The 14986-nt window shown below is 35.4% G+C and overlaps 1 protein-coding gene across 7 annotated transcripts in view; it reads left to right on the top strand.

The window, feature by feature from the left end:
* mib1 (MIB E3 ubiquitin protein ligase 1) overlaps nt 1–14986 on the top strand; it is a 79623-nt gene that overhangs the window by 13085 nt on the left and 51552 nt on the right. For all 7 annotated transcript variants that reach the window (XM_073849849.1, XM_073849850.1, XM_073849852.1 and 4 more), the window contains exons 9-12: nt 1981–2114; nt 4800–4907; nt 9510–9707; nt 14298–14449. In XM_073849849.1, coding sequence (XP_073705950.1) covers nt 1981–2114; nt 4800–4907; nt 9510–9707; nt 14298–14449 — 592 coding nt within the window. The remainder of the gene's footprint in view (nt 1–1980; nt 2115–4799; nt 4908–9509; nt 9708–14297; nt 14450–14986) is intronic.

Below are 14986 nucleotides of genomic sequence, written 5' to 3' on the forward strand. Positions count from 1 at the left end.
AATATGGACGTAGTATCCGTGACGTCACCCGTAGGATTCTGAAGCGCTATTTTGAAGCCTGTTGTGGGCGGGATTCAGCCGTCGCCATCTTGGAATCGCGTCACCGCGCGTCACTCCCGGATAATCAAAAATGGGCAAAAAGGCGGGATGTGGGTGGAGCTGGTTGCTGAAACCACGCCCGCCTAGCGCGACAGTGGTGACAGCAGCGGCAATCCCCCTGTCACTCAAGTGGCCACGCCCTTAATTATGCTGAACTTTAAGGCTTAATATAACTTAAACGGATGAGTTATAAAAAAATTCACCCACCTCACAGTTGACATGAAGGGCAAAACTAGCTATATAGACCAAAACCATTTTTTGAACCAGGCTGTAAACATACTTTTTTCTGCTGTAAAGTTGGGCATTTTAACATGGGGAGTCAATGGGACTGACTCTCTTTTGCAGCCAGTCTCTAGTGGCCAGTCGATGAATTGCATTTTAAGACACTTCCGTGTTGGTTTCAATAGAGAGAGCGGGAGGTTGCCCCTTGGTCATTTCACACATTTTTGTCCTCATATACCGTATAAACTTGTACACGCACACACACTCTAAGTGTTTGATTTTAAAACCTTGTTGGTATAAAGACTTATGTGTAAATGATTTTTAAAATGCATGAATAGGAGAGGATAGTAAAGGAACAGAATACAGCACTCTAAAAAATGCTGGGTTAAAAACAACCCACCTTGGGTTATTTGGCAACCCCGCGCTGGGTAAATATTGGGCAGAACAGATGCTGGGTTATTTTGACCCAGCTGTTTGGGTTAAATATTTCTATCCAACATGCAGAGTTGTTTCCAGCCAATTCTGCTGGTTTAAAATGGGCTGGAAATTAAAAATTACACTGCCGTGCCATGACCGATTCCATAACCTGCCCATAAACAAACAGTACTGAGATTAGAGAACATATTTTAACATCAAATTTAATTATAACAAATAAAATCAATTTATGTAATTCAAGGCAAAAGGTGTTTCCAACATACGAAATGAGTCCTTGTATGTTGCGTTGAGTAAAATAATATAATTTACAGCACAGACTTTATAAATGAAATAAAATGTATACAAACCTTAATTTTGCTAAAGAAGTGCACTAAATCGGCGCCACTGTGAACCGATCTCTCCTGTAGAGGAAGCAAAAAGCTGCGCTCTGATTGTAACTCAGCAGCTGGGTTGTTTTGTCAGAGACAGACTCAATTCAGCAGTTGGGTAGAAAAAAAAACCTAATATTTAATAACCCATTAAAAATGACCCAGCAGCTTAGTTACAGAAAAACTACCCAGCACCTGGTTAAAAAAATATATATATATTAAAAATAACCCAATAAAATGACCCAACAAGCTGAACCCAGCATTTGGATTAAACAAAAATAACCCAGCATTTTATTAGAGTGCAGGAAGCACCTGAATAAGTTGATTCAGAGAGTGTGCAGAACTATGATTTAGGCAAAGGCTATTCTGAACCAAAACATTATTTTTTATTTAATATTCATTTTTGATCACTTATTGCCGTGCACACCATTTGTGTTATTGGTGACTTATAAAATTGGAAAAATTGTTAAAAAATGATGTCTGTTTTAAGTATTGCATTTTAATTAGGGCTGCACAATATTGGAAAACTTTATCTGTGATAAAATTTGCAATATAAAAAATGCTGGAAATTTAACCAGAAGACTTGAAAAGCTATATTAGTAAATAATTATAAATTTAAAATGTCTTTGGGAGATTTTGTAGTGGAGTGCCTCCGTTCAGCCTCTATTTCAATATATCATGCAGCCCTAATTTCAATATATTGTGGCATTAATTGATTTGCCAGAAGGGGAAAATGTCCTAGATTTCAGTAGTTCACAGTCAACCACAGACAAGCATCAATCCATTTCTCATCGGTCATTGTTTACTCTGTGCGACACTATAGCAGTGTTGACAGAGAGTCCTTCTGTGCCTGCAGAGCGCCTGTCTCAGCTTCTCAAGAAGCTTTTTGAGACGCAGGAGTCGGGAGACATTAATGAAGAGCTGGTGAAGGCCGCGGCTAATGGCGACCTAGCCAAAGTAGAGGACATCCTGAAGAGACCTGATGTAGACGTAAGAGTTCTCACACACACACACACACACACACACACACACACACACACACACACACACACACACACACACACACACACACACACACACACACACACACACACACACACACACACACACACAGTTTACCAAATTTGCACAACAACAAAAAGCTCAGCAGATTTCCACAGAATTCAAAATCTGTGTTATAGTATTCGGTTAATGTTGATTGGCTTTTAATTGTCAGTTTAAACAAATATTTTGGCTAATGTTCATTTGCTGTCAATATTAGTGAGGTATTCTCCATTTAACACAGTCAAACTCACCGCAGTTAAAAGAGTTAAGTCCTTACAAATCCCCATTCCATCTGATCAAATAGGTAGCAGTTCTTACATTTATAAAAGTGCAATCCAGCATGAAGGAACTTATGCAAGTAGTACTTTGATCAAGCAGCATACTGGTTCTAATTTGTAGCAAGACCACTTTGAACTGCTGCACCTTTTGGTTCTAACTGGAATCTTACAACTCAGATCAAACGCACAATCAAAGAATGATGGCCGCTCTTATATGTATGAGACTTCCTTTGCTCTTTTTTTCAACCTCCTATGAGCCTGAAACTCTGTTTATGGAATATGAAAGTGTCTAGTTTCTAGCATGCTGAAAGTATTCAACAGTCATTTGTATGAAGACATAAGCACATAAATTGTTTTAAATAAGACTAAACAAAACAATCAAGCAGTTTTACTCAGAAAGATAGCCTATTTTGACAACCAGTCAAAAGTTTTTAAGATTTTAATGTTTCTTTTTTTTAAGAAGTCTCTTCTGCTCACCTGTATTTATTTAATCCAAAGTACAGCAAAAACTGTACAATTTTGAAATATTTTCATTTAAAATAGCTGTTATTTCAGTATATTTTTTAAAATGTATTTTATTCCTGTGATTTCAAAGCAGATTTTTTTAACGCCAGTCACTTGATCCTTCAGAAATTATTCTAATATTCTGATTTGATGCTCAAAAACATTTATTATTATGATGATGAAAACAGCTGAGTATATATTGTTTTAAGTCTTTAAGAAAAGAAAGTTCAGAAAAACAGCATTTATCTGAAATAGAAATCTTTTGTAACGTTTTAAATGTCTTTTATCACTTTTGATCAATTAAAAGCATCCTTGCTAAAGAAAAGTATTAATTTTCTAATTTCTTTCCCCCAAAAAGTTACAAATAGTTGTTTTTATTTGAGATAAATGCTGATATTTGGATCTTTCTATTCATCAAAGAATCCTGGAAAAGTATACTTTGTTATATTGATAAAAACTTCTTGAACAGCAAATCAGCATATTAGATTTTTTTAAGGATCATATGACACTAAAGACTGGAGTACTGATGTTGAAACCGTTGCTTTGATCATAGGAATAAATTACATTTGAAAATAAATTCAAACAGTTATTTAAAAACAAAAAAAAACAAAACATTTTACTCTTTTTGCTGTGCTTCGGATCAAATAAATGCAGTCTTTGTGAGCAGAAAATACATCTTTAAAAAACATTAATCATCTTACTGTTTAAATATTTTTGACAATTGTTTCATTCCAGTCTGCTTTGAGAGGGGTTGAAGGGCATTGCTTGCATAAATTTCAAAATGGGTATCACTGGATCTCAAAGCTTGATAGCCTCACCACAGTAACAATGGGAAACTGTACGATTACGTCAAAGATTGCACAACATGTTGATTAAAAGGAAACGAGAAGGAAGTTGATCTGAGCTTTGTTTGGAATAGATAGACTAGACATTGGAATGCAGTGTACAATGAACATGTGACATAGCAATGGTTCTTATTCCCACTATCATAAAAGACCTGAAAATGTCAGGGAATTTGAAAAATTGTGACTTCTGTGTTTTGAAAGTGAATGAACAAGAGTAGCATTTTTTTCCTCGCAGTTTTTGATGTTGCACCATATACATGAATTGTGAATTATGAAAATTAAAAAAAGTTTAAATTTATTTTAAAAAAGCTTGCAGATAACAAGTTTTGTGGCATTGTTCCTAAATGTAATCTTGGTAAAACAATGATCTTTATTTAAAATGTTTCAAGTCTTATTTTTTTTTTTAATTTAATATAAATTATACTGGAATGTATGCTAAAATTATCATGTAGAAATTGCATATATAATCTCATGATTTTTAAAAAGCCTAGTTCTCATAAATGAATAGAAAAGGCATGTATTACAGATATTGTATGCAGTATATAATGCCAGGATTTGCATTAGATACTTTTGTCACTTTACCTGATACATTTTTACTTCAATATATTTGATAAGTTTGAGTTTTCTTTGCCCCTCCACCTTTTTAGTTTGTGTTGGTGCCAGGACTGGCTCTGTGCCCTGCCGCCCCTCACTGAAGTAATTGGTTGTAGCACAGAGAGAGAGGAAGAGAAGTCAGATTGGCTAGGGTGACTGGCCAAATTATATGCTCGGCAGGACAAGACATGTCCTGCAAATACACCAGGGGCTCCAGCATTAATATTCATGCCTTTGCACACTGATTTAACTTACCGCAATGCTGCAGATCACAAATAGACACTTGTGTGTGTGTGCGTGTGTGTGTGTACGCTCATACACATGCACATAAACACATTTTATAGATAGACAAACATAAAATCAGAGATGCAAACAGCGTGATGTGATCATCCTTGTCTTTTTGTTTCCAGGTGAATGGGCAGTGTGCAGGACATACTGCCATGCAGGCAGCCAGCCAAAATGGCCATGTGGACGTCCTCAAACTGCTGCTGAAACATAATGTGGACCTGGAGGCTGAGGTATGTCTTGTATCCTGCTCCTGATCCACCACTTGTCACTTTTTGGCTGTTTTTTCCCTACTAAAGTTTTTTGTGCTTGGAACAGGGCAAGCCATAATATGCTGTGGATTGACTGCTGACCTTAAGCCACTTAGATTTTTTTTTCTGTAGTTCAAAGACCTCAAGCAGAAGTCTTTTTGTAAGGAGACCTCATGGATCTAGTTAGCCAGCATATGGTGATACAAAAAATGTCAGCTTGTCATCTTTTTCACCCATGATACGTTTGCATACTTGCAGGATAAATGTTAAACACTGTTGTGACAGTATAGCGTAATATCCCACCATAATATGAAGAGAAAATATGCAGTTCAAGTAAAAAGTTTACATACAGCTTGCAGAATCTGCAAAATGTTAATTATATTACCAAAATAAGAGGGATCACAAAATGCATGTTATTTTTTATTTTTTTAGTACTGACCTGAATAACATGTTTTACATAAGACGTTTATATATTCCACATAAAAAATTATAAAAACAACCCTGTTCAAAAGTTTACATACACTTGATTTTTAATACCGTGTGTTGTTACCTGAATGATCCACAGCAGCGTTTTTTTGTTTTGTTTACTGACAGTGGTTTATGAGTCCCTCATCACAATGCATTAAGAGCCGGGGGGGGGGGGGATCTTCTAATTCAATTGTTTTTGAATTAGAAGATCAGGGTAAATTTCACTTATTTCGTCTTCTGGGAAACAAGGAAGTTTCTTCTGTAGCTTCTGAAGGGCAGTACTAAATGAAAAAAAAAAAGGATATTTAGGCAAAATAAGAAAAATGTACACATCTTCATTCTGTTCAAAAGTTTTCACCCCTGGTTCTTTATGCATTGTTTTTCCTTTTGGAGCATCAGTGAGCATTTGAACCTTCTGTAATAGTTGCATATGAGTCCCTTAGTTGTCCTCAGTGTGAAAAGATGAATCTCAAAGTAATGTAGTCATTGTTGGAAAGGGTTCAAATACACAAAAACGTTGGAAAACCAAATTTGTGGGACCTTAAAGATTATTCTGAAGAACAGCAGGCAGGTTAACTGTTTAGGACAAAGATTTGACTCATAAACAAGTATCACTTAAAAAAAACACAGCTGTGGATTATTCAGGTAAGAACACAGTATTAAGAATCAAGTTTATGTAAACTTTTGAACAGGGTCATTTTTATAAATTCAACTATTATATTCTCTTGCGGACTACATGTAAATATCTTTTATGTGAAATATCTTATTCTAGTCAGTAATAAATAAAAATTGTATGATATCTCTAATTTTAGTAACAAAATGATCATTTTGCAGATTCTGCAAGGTGTATTTAAACTTTTGACTTCAACTATATATATTTAGAGAGAAAGAGAGAGAGAGAGAAAACCCATTGCGTGATCTTTCAACTAACTTTCACTAATAATTTTAATACAGATTTTAGACTCACATTCTTGTAATAGGAATGCTAAGTTAAATAAGTCTGTTTATGTTTGTAAAGAATCGGCTTGAGGTACTTCAGAGGCGTATTGAGAGAATGTTAACTGAACCCACGATTTCCAGTATTCTAAGGAAAGTTAATGTTAGCATGCAGCCAGCACATCTACTGTTTGCTTATGTGCAAGGAGTGAAAAAAAAAACAGGATGCTGGAAACGCTGGCATTGTTATTCCAGCCACATGAACAGTTCTCCACTCACAATCAAGCACGAATATTTATGTCCCGGTGTCTGCTGATGTTTCAGGGGCAGGAAAGAGCTTGATGCTTTGGAAGGGATCATAGATGCTTTTGTTGAATGATGTTAGCTTTGATCGCAGACTTCTGCAAATTACTTGTGTCCTGCTTTATTGATTTTGTTTGGTTGTCTGTTATGGATTGTGAGTGACAGCATGGTAATTGTTAAAATCAGTACCTAGAAGGGTAATAAAGTAGTCACCTGTGTTATATAATGTTTATATGGCCAAATATTAAATAAAATAATTTCAAAAATGCAAATTTTAGATGACCAAACATGCCAGGAAAGACATTTGATGTGCTTTTTTTTTTTTTGCTATTGTAAATATCTTTCATTTAGTATTTTATTTGATCAGTTAGTTGGAGTTAGTTTTATTTCATTTAATTAAAAAAAAAATAATATTAGTTTTTAATTTAGTTAACAATAACAACACTGATTTTAACTTTTACAGGTTGAATGTGAAGAAATCTCTGTCCTTTATAGGATGTCTTATGGTTTTTCTGTTAGTTGCACATATGTGACCCTGGACCACAAAACCAGTCTTAAGTCGCTGGTAGGGATGCTCATATTGACCGTTTAACCGTTAACCGACAGTAAGAATTTTAACCGATTATTACTATCAGTTAAACGGTTTAAAAGGGTTTTTTTCTATTTTTTTTACGTTTGCTGCATGGTGAAAGAAATAATGCTATTTGTAAGTTATCTGTTTACTCACGCGCGCGTGTCGACACATGCAGTGTGGCTGTACAGACATATTTCGCTTCACCTTTACTTAGTTAACAGATGTAGTATATGCAACTCAATGGCAAGTGGCGTTATTGGGTTATTAGAGAGTGAATCCGTGAGTGAATGTATTCAAATTCTGAATGAATTATTGTCTAGAAAGTGCGCAATAGGCGCTCCCGTTACAATCACTGGAAAGCTATCACTCATCCTAGAGTAGTTCATCGCAATCTCATAAAGTTATTAAAAAGTAATAAAATAACCTTTACACTGCACAATTAATCTCTTATTTATATAATGCCAACACTTTCTTTGTTTTAATAAAAGAGTTCGCGAAAGTTTAGAAATCAGCAAAACTGAAACCGGCACTTTGGTTGGTGAGTGGATTGTAACATAGCCTCCTCTGATTGGCCACAGTGATAATCAAATCAACATACATGTCTGTGATTTGCTATTGCTGAACGCTGTAAAACACGCACTCCTCCACACGCATATGACAGTGGATGGAAGTCCCGAACCGCAAATTGAAAGGGTTTTTGTGATGGTGTTTTTTTCGCGGATCTAAGAGTTAACAGGCAGCGGTCCTGCCTATCCGTACAGCATGAGGACATGTTAAAAACTAGGCACACTGAGGTATTGGCTGGCCTGCTATATATTTTTATGTCCGACGAGAAGAATAAGACCGGTACAGTTCTTCAAAGCGCATAAAAGGATTCAGTGTGTTTTAGTTTTGTCATCTTAATTAGCTAGTTATTTAATTTATACATATTTAGTGTAGGCCTATTTATATTATTCTTTTTTTTTTTTCATTCAGATTTTCTCTGTTCTCAGAACCGCTGCTGATGCGTGATAATTTAAGTATATGTCAATACAGTTTTTGTTGTTGCTCTGTATGCTGCTGTTTGCACGTTAAAATAAAACATTTGCTTGTATTTTTAATGTATCATCACAGATACTCGTGCATTCTATTTTTATTTTAAACTAATTTATTATTCTAATTTTATCAGTTAACGGTTAATGTTCGGATAACGAGCAGCGGTTGTCGGTCAGGAAAATTAACCGAAATGAGCATCCCTAGTCGCTGGGGTACTTTTGTAACAATAGCCAAAAATACATTGTATGGGTCAAAATTATTGATTTTTCTTTATGCCAAAAATCATTAGGAAATTAAGTAAAGATCATGTTCCATGAAGATTTTTTGTAAAATTCCTACTATAAATATATTAAAATGTAATTTTTGATTAGTAATATGCATTATTAAGAACTTAATTTGGAGAACTTTAAAGGTGATTTTCTCAGTATTTTGATTTTTTTGCACCCTCAGATTCCAGATATTCAAATAGATGTATCTCGGCCAAATATTGTCCTATCCTAACAAACCATATATCAATAGAAAGCTTATTTATTGAGATTCTATGTGATGTATACATCTCAGTTTTGTAAAATTTAACCTTATGACTGGTTTTGTGGTCCAGGGTCACATATGTGACCACATGGACCACAAAACCAGCCAAAATGTCCATTCAAATGGAGATATAGCTGAAAAAATAAGCTTTCCATTGATGTATGGTTTGTTAAGATAGGACAATATCTATTAGCAATCCATATTACTAATCAAAAATTAAGTTTTGATATATTTACAGTAGGAACTTTACAAAATATCTTCATGGAACATGATCTTTACTTAATATCCTAAAGATTTTTTGGCTTAAAAGGAAAATCGATAATTGATCATTTTGACCCATACAATGTATTTTTGGCTATTGCTACAAATATACCCGTGCTACTTAAGACTGGTTTCGTGGTCCAGGGTCACATATTGGTATCCATAATGAAATATTGTGGTCCAGTGGAGAAAAACAGACTAGAATTATTGCCACCGTCAGCCGGAGGAACGAATAGATTATTAGGCAAACTCTTAATTTATGGCTGCGAATCACTTTTAACCTCTGATTAATTAACCAGAAGATTTGCATCGTTATAAGGCAGTTGCTTTAGTAATGACTGTGTCCATAAACATTCCTCAGTATTTTATTTTTCTAGGCCAGTTGTGGTTATAAAGCTTTACAGTCAGATACTGGAATCAAACTGTGATGTGTTTAAATGAGGATGCTGACAGTGATGGACGTGTGACTCTTTCAGGATAAGGATGGAGACCGAGCTGTCCATCATGCAGCCTTCGGGGACGAAGGTTCTGTCATTGAGGTGCTGCATCGAGGTGGGGCTGACCTGAATGCCAGAAACAAACGCAGACAGACGCCTCTGCACATCGCTGTCAACAAGGGCCACCTACAGGTGGTGAAGACTTTGCTTGACTTTGGCTGCCACCCCAGTCTGCAGGTGAATCTGTTTACGTGTTTCTATCCCACTGTGTATCAGTACCTCTCAGTTTATAATGAAAACTCTCTTCCTTGTTTTTTTATTTACTGACACTTCGGGTCACACAGTATGAGCTAAAGCTGATAGTTAGTGAGTAGACTCTTGTAGTTCTTCTACAAAACCGGTCAAACTTTTGGAATAATTAGGATTTTTTAAATGTTTGTCATGTCTTTTATCTTCAAGGCTGCAATTATTTGATAAAAGCAGTGACAAAATAACTGTTTTCAATTTGAAACGTTTTTAAAGTGTAATTTTATTTTTGCGTCAGCAAAGCTATATTTTTAGAATCATTAATCCAGTCTTAAGTATCACACTATCCTTCGGAAATCATTATAATGTGCTGATTTAGTTCTCAGTTATTACCATTGATTATGTTTGGTGCTTAGATATTATTAATACAGGGTTGTACAAGGAGCTTAAAGTGCTTGAAGTACTTAATTGTGACTTTTGGAAATTTAAGGCCTGGAAAACTACTTGAGGAGGTACTTGAAAAGTGCTTGAATTATTAAAAGGCAATGTATCTATGAAATAAGTGTTTAATTTTTACAATAAGCACATTCACATTCAAGCAAAATTCACACAAGGCTATTTCAGTTATCTTTTTTTTTTTTAGACAATATCAAAAAAAGGGGAGAATGTGTACACAAATACAAAGCTCTTAAGAAAATTAAACTATGGTTTTACTATAGTAAAAATGTTGCCAGTGGTTCAGATTTTTACTTGCCCTGCCAAAATTTTTAATGGCCCCACCAAAAAAAAGTTAATAGTTATTTCTTAGCCACATATTTTAAATAATGTGTCAAGAGCCAAAAGTAACTATACATACACTTTTTATTCAGCATAACTTTTCTTTAAATACAATTGACAATTTAAAAAATTATAATTGTGATGTGACTATATTTATGCACAACAGTCTGTCCAGATCGATGGTCCCAGATCAGCAGTTAACTATACACAAATGGAGGACTCCTATTAAAGGATTGTTGTTGCAAAGAAGAAAATGTAAACAATATTAGTAAACAGAGTGTTATTAAGCAGAATTTATGTTAATGGTTTTATTGTGATGGATTGTTTCTGGTCTTGATCAGAAGATCCCAAATATTGTCTCTGTTCTAGAGCAATACTCTGAGAGCCCTTTCTGTCTGAGAGTGCCACCTTTCAGCTACCTTCTGGCCATTGAAATGGTCCAACTCATGCCCTTCAATGCTGATGAATAAAAGTTTGTGGAGTGAATCCACTGAGAGGTTGCTTCTCCAGTCATTTTTAATTTGCTTCATTGAACTAAAACTCCTTTCACAAGAAAGAGGTAGTGCTAGTAATAGTTTAATAATCAGCAAGGTTTCTGTCTTCATTTTTACAGTGTCGTCCATGAAAATGAGGCTCAGGTGCCATGAGTGCAATCAAATTCATAAATTCATGTTGGGATTAATGTTTTAAATATAAAATTTTCAATACAGAAGTATTTAAGATTTCAATAACTGAAAGGATCTGCCAGCAGGTGGCGGCAAGAAACTGAAATTACTGAATCGTATCATTCATTTGATTCGTTCGAACGCATGGTTAATTCAGGAATAAAGCAATGCTGCGTCCGAAATCGCATACTGCTTCAGTAGGTACTACATTTAAATTCAAACGTACTTCATGACCGTTAAAACAGTACGTTCTATATAGTATGAACATGGGTAGTATGAATGGAATTCGGACGTACTACATCCGCCGCGTCTCCACTTTCCGCCATTTTTCGAATAACAACTCCTCTCCTGGAGCCTGAAGTGTCCATGGTATGCGTACTGCAGAATCCGGGAGGAAGCAGTAGGTCATCCGGGTACTTCTCGCCTACTGTATTTCAAATACTATACTATGAATTCGGACATACTACTCGCCTCACATACTGTTTTTCGCGTTCTATATAGTAGGGAAGTATGCGATTTCGAACGTAGCACAAGTGACTCTCTATGAATGGGAAATTGAATCGTTTCACTAGATTCGTTTGAAAACCCACGTTGGTTTATAAATGAAACACCGCTGTGTTTGAATGTAGATGCGCAGAGCCGTTGCGCCTCTACGTTCAATCACAGCGGTGTGACTTTTGACGACGAAACAGAGCAAAATCAGGCAATGTAAGTCACTTAATAATAACTTCTTGTTTATTTAACTGCTGCATTAAATCAATATCTTATTTACAAACTCCCATAAAAAAATATTAAAAGCTGTCACTCATCTTAGTTTGCGATATCACAAAAGCTCTATTATAATCAACGACACTCTCTGTACTGCACGATCAATCTCTTATTTACACTCTCTCTACACTTTGTTCATAGAAGGATTCATTCATGTCTGTGATACATTACTGTGCTGTGAACCCAGACACGTTGGCGTTTGGCTTTCCGGTGTATTTAGGACTTACACAACAAGTACAAAGCAGCGATCGTATTTATCTACGCCATGGTCGATCGTGCCTTGTTTTTATTCGCGCGAGTGACGGGAAAAACATCCCGCGAATAAACTAGAGCGATTCGCTTGGCGTTCGGTGTGAACGCACCTTTAGACTGTATTTGCGCATGCAATTAACAAACAGTCGCAGGCAAATTAAACTGTAGTGGCAAGGCAGCACTGGCCCGATCGTCTCGCATGCTGGCCCCGGGCCATCGGGCAGTCCTTATTGTCGAGCCCTGTTTAGTATATTTTTATTTATCTATTTATCCTTTTTTTGGAATTTGAATAAGTAAATTAGATCTCTGATTGCAGTCCTTGAATATCCAAAAAAGTAGTTCTTGAAAAGTCCCTAAGTCGTGGAATTTCATTTTACAGTATCTGTATGAACCCTGATAATACTTTATTGTGATTATTATTATTATTATTATTATTATATTTTTTTACTTTTTTTTTTTTTACCTTTATTAAAGCTCTTAAGATTCACAATCTCATTTACAAGAGGGTCCTGGCCAAGATAGGCAGCACATTTAGTTACACAGTAAAACAAAATATATTAATTTACATATACAGAAATACACACAAATCACTCAAAACATCGTCAATGCTGAAAACATCGTCAATGCTGTTTTCACCAGTTATAATTTTTTTTCAGGATTTTTTTGTAATATAGTTTCCACAAGGATCCTGTTACACTGATTTTTAAAATGTATTAAAATAGAAAAGTGTTATTTTAAATTGTAATATTTCACAATATTGCTGTTTTTACTTTGTTTTTGATTAAAATAAGTAAAAAGAAACATGAAGACAATTTGTATAGAATATGTAATATAGAAAGCGGTAATAATAATGAATTATTATAATATGTGACCCTGGACCACAAAACCAGTCTTAAGTCGCTGGGGTATATTTGTAGCAATAGCCAAAAATACATTGTATGGGTCAAAATTATTGATTTTTCTTTTATGCCAAAAATCATTAGGAAATTAAGTAAAGATCATGTTCCATGAAGATTTTTTGTAAAATTCCTACTATAAATATATCAAAATGTAATTTTTGATTAGGAATATGCATTGTTAAGAACCTAATTTGGAGAACTTTTAAGGTGATTTTCTCAGCATTTTGATTTTTTTGCACCCTTAGATTCCAGGTTTTCAAATAGTTGTATCTCAGGCAAATATTGTCCTATCCTAACAAACCATACATCAATAGAAAGCTTATTTATTGAGCTTTCATATGATGTATACATCTCAGTTTTGTAAAATTTAACCTTATGACTGGCTTTGTGGTCCAGGGTCACATATAAGCTGTTAATTGAGTTTAGTTAAATAGTCAGCATTATTATAAACAATCACACAGGCAAGGTTTGTTCAAGTTTATGGTTCAAGATTATGACGGCAGATCTTAGACGCTAATTTGACGCAGTTATGGTTGGCAGATGCTAAGAATCTTACAATAGCAAAATATCAGCCAGTTATTTGTCAATACTTTGCCTATAACTAGTTGCAATAATGAACTTCTGGCTTGATTTTTGTGTAAAAGATCAATTAAGGAAAGCTCTTCAGTACTGCAGCCTCTGATTCCTGAGGCCTAACTAACTGCAGTCTTACATTTCAGTGTTAGCTTCCAGTAAATTCTGACTTCTTTTTTTTTTCATATGCACAGTTTATAAAATGATGTTTTGATTTGATTAATATGCTGTTAATACTTTAGACTAGATAAATGGATGATAAAGGCATGGTGTTTTCCTTGGGATTGACACCCTGCGGCACTTCAGACATTTTCTCTTCTCTTCGGCAGTGAACAATCTACTGCAGCTTTACCATGAATCAGCACAGATTGGTTGGCTGCTTTTCAAAAGCAAATGCCATCACATGAAACATTGCCACGGAATGCCAGCATTTATTATTATGCCTGTTAAGCATTTGTATATTTTAGCATATTTCTGCCTGTTCTGTGGTAACAGTGAATCAAGTCACATCACACCCTTAGTAAAGTGAAACTCTAGCTGTTGTTTTATTCAGCATCTGTTAACAGACTTATATAAAGCTGTGTTGCATTTATTAGCAAAGCAGCACATGTACTAAAAAGTGTGTTACTTAATGCTGCCCCCGGCAGGACTCAGAGGGAGACACACCTCTGCATGATGCCATCAGCAAGAAGAGGGATGACATGCTCTCTGTGCTCCTAGAAGCAGGTGCAGATGTCACAATTACCAACAATAACGGCTTCAACGCGCTTCACCATGCAGCTCTGCGAGGGAACCCCAGGTATGGCTGTATTTTGTTATATTGTCATAATTTGCCTTGAAATTGGGCTTATGATTAATGAGAATTTTGCTTCTGTGAATTCGTAGAATGGTTTCAGCTCATATTAGGGGGGGGCCTGTATGGAACAAATTTGAGATTCCTAAAGTCAAAATCCTGCAGCACATGTATTGTTGCTTCATCAGTGGTGATGCCCACTTGCATAGAAACTTATAAGGATGGAATCAAAGTGCCTAAAGTATGTTTAGTCTTCCTTTGCTAGTAGCTGTAGAGGATTCGATGCAGATTGAACTGGCTTTGACTCTACAGTCATTCCTGATTTCTAACACACATTTCTCTGGCTGTAGCCTAAATGGCCAGAGCATGAAGTGGAAGTATGTCATTTTCTGAATCAACTTTTCCTTGGAGATAATATATACCCTCAATATATATTTCAATCTTGTTAAAGGATTAGTTTACTTTCAGAGCCAAAATTTACAGATAATGTCATCCAAGATGTTCACATCTTTCTTTCTTTAGTCTTAAAGAAATAGTTTTTCG

Source organism: Garra rufa, chromosome 10 (genome assembly GCF_049309525.1).
Source record: "Garra rufa chromosome 10, GarRuf1.0, whole genome shotgun sequence".
Classification (NCBI taxonomy): domain Eukaryota; kingdom Metazoa; phylum Chordata; class Actinopteri; order Cypriniformes; family Cyprinidae; genus Garra; species Garra rufa.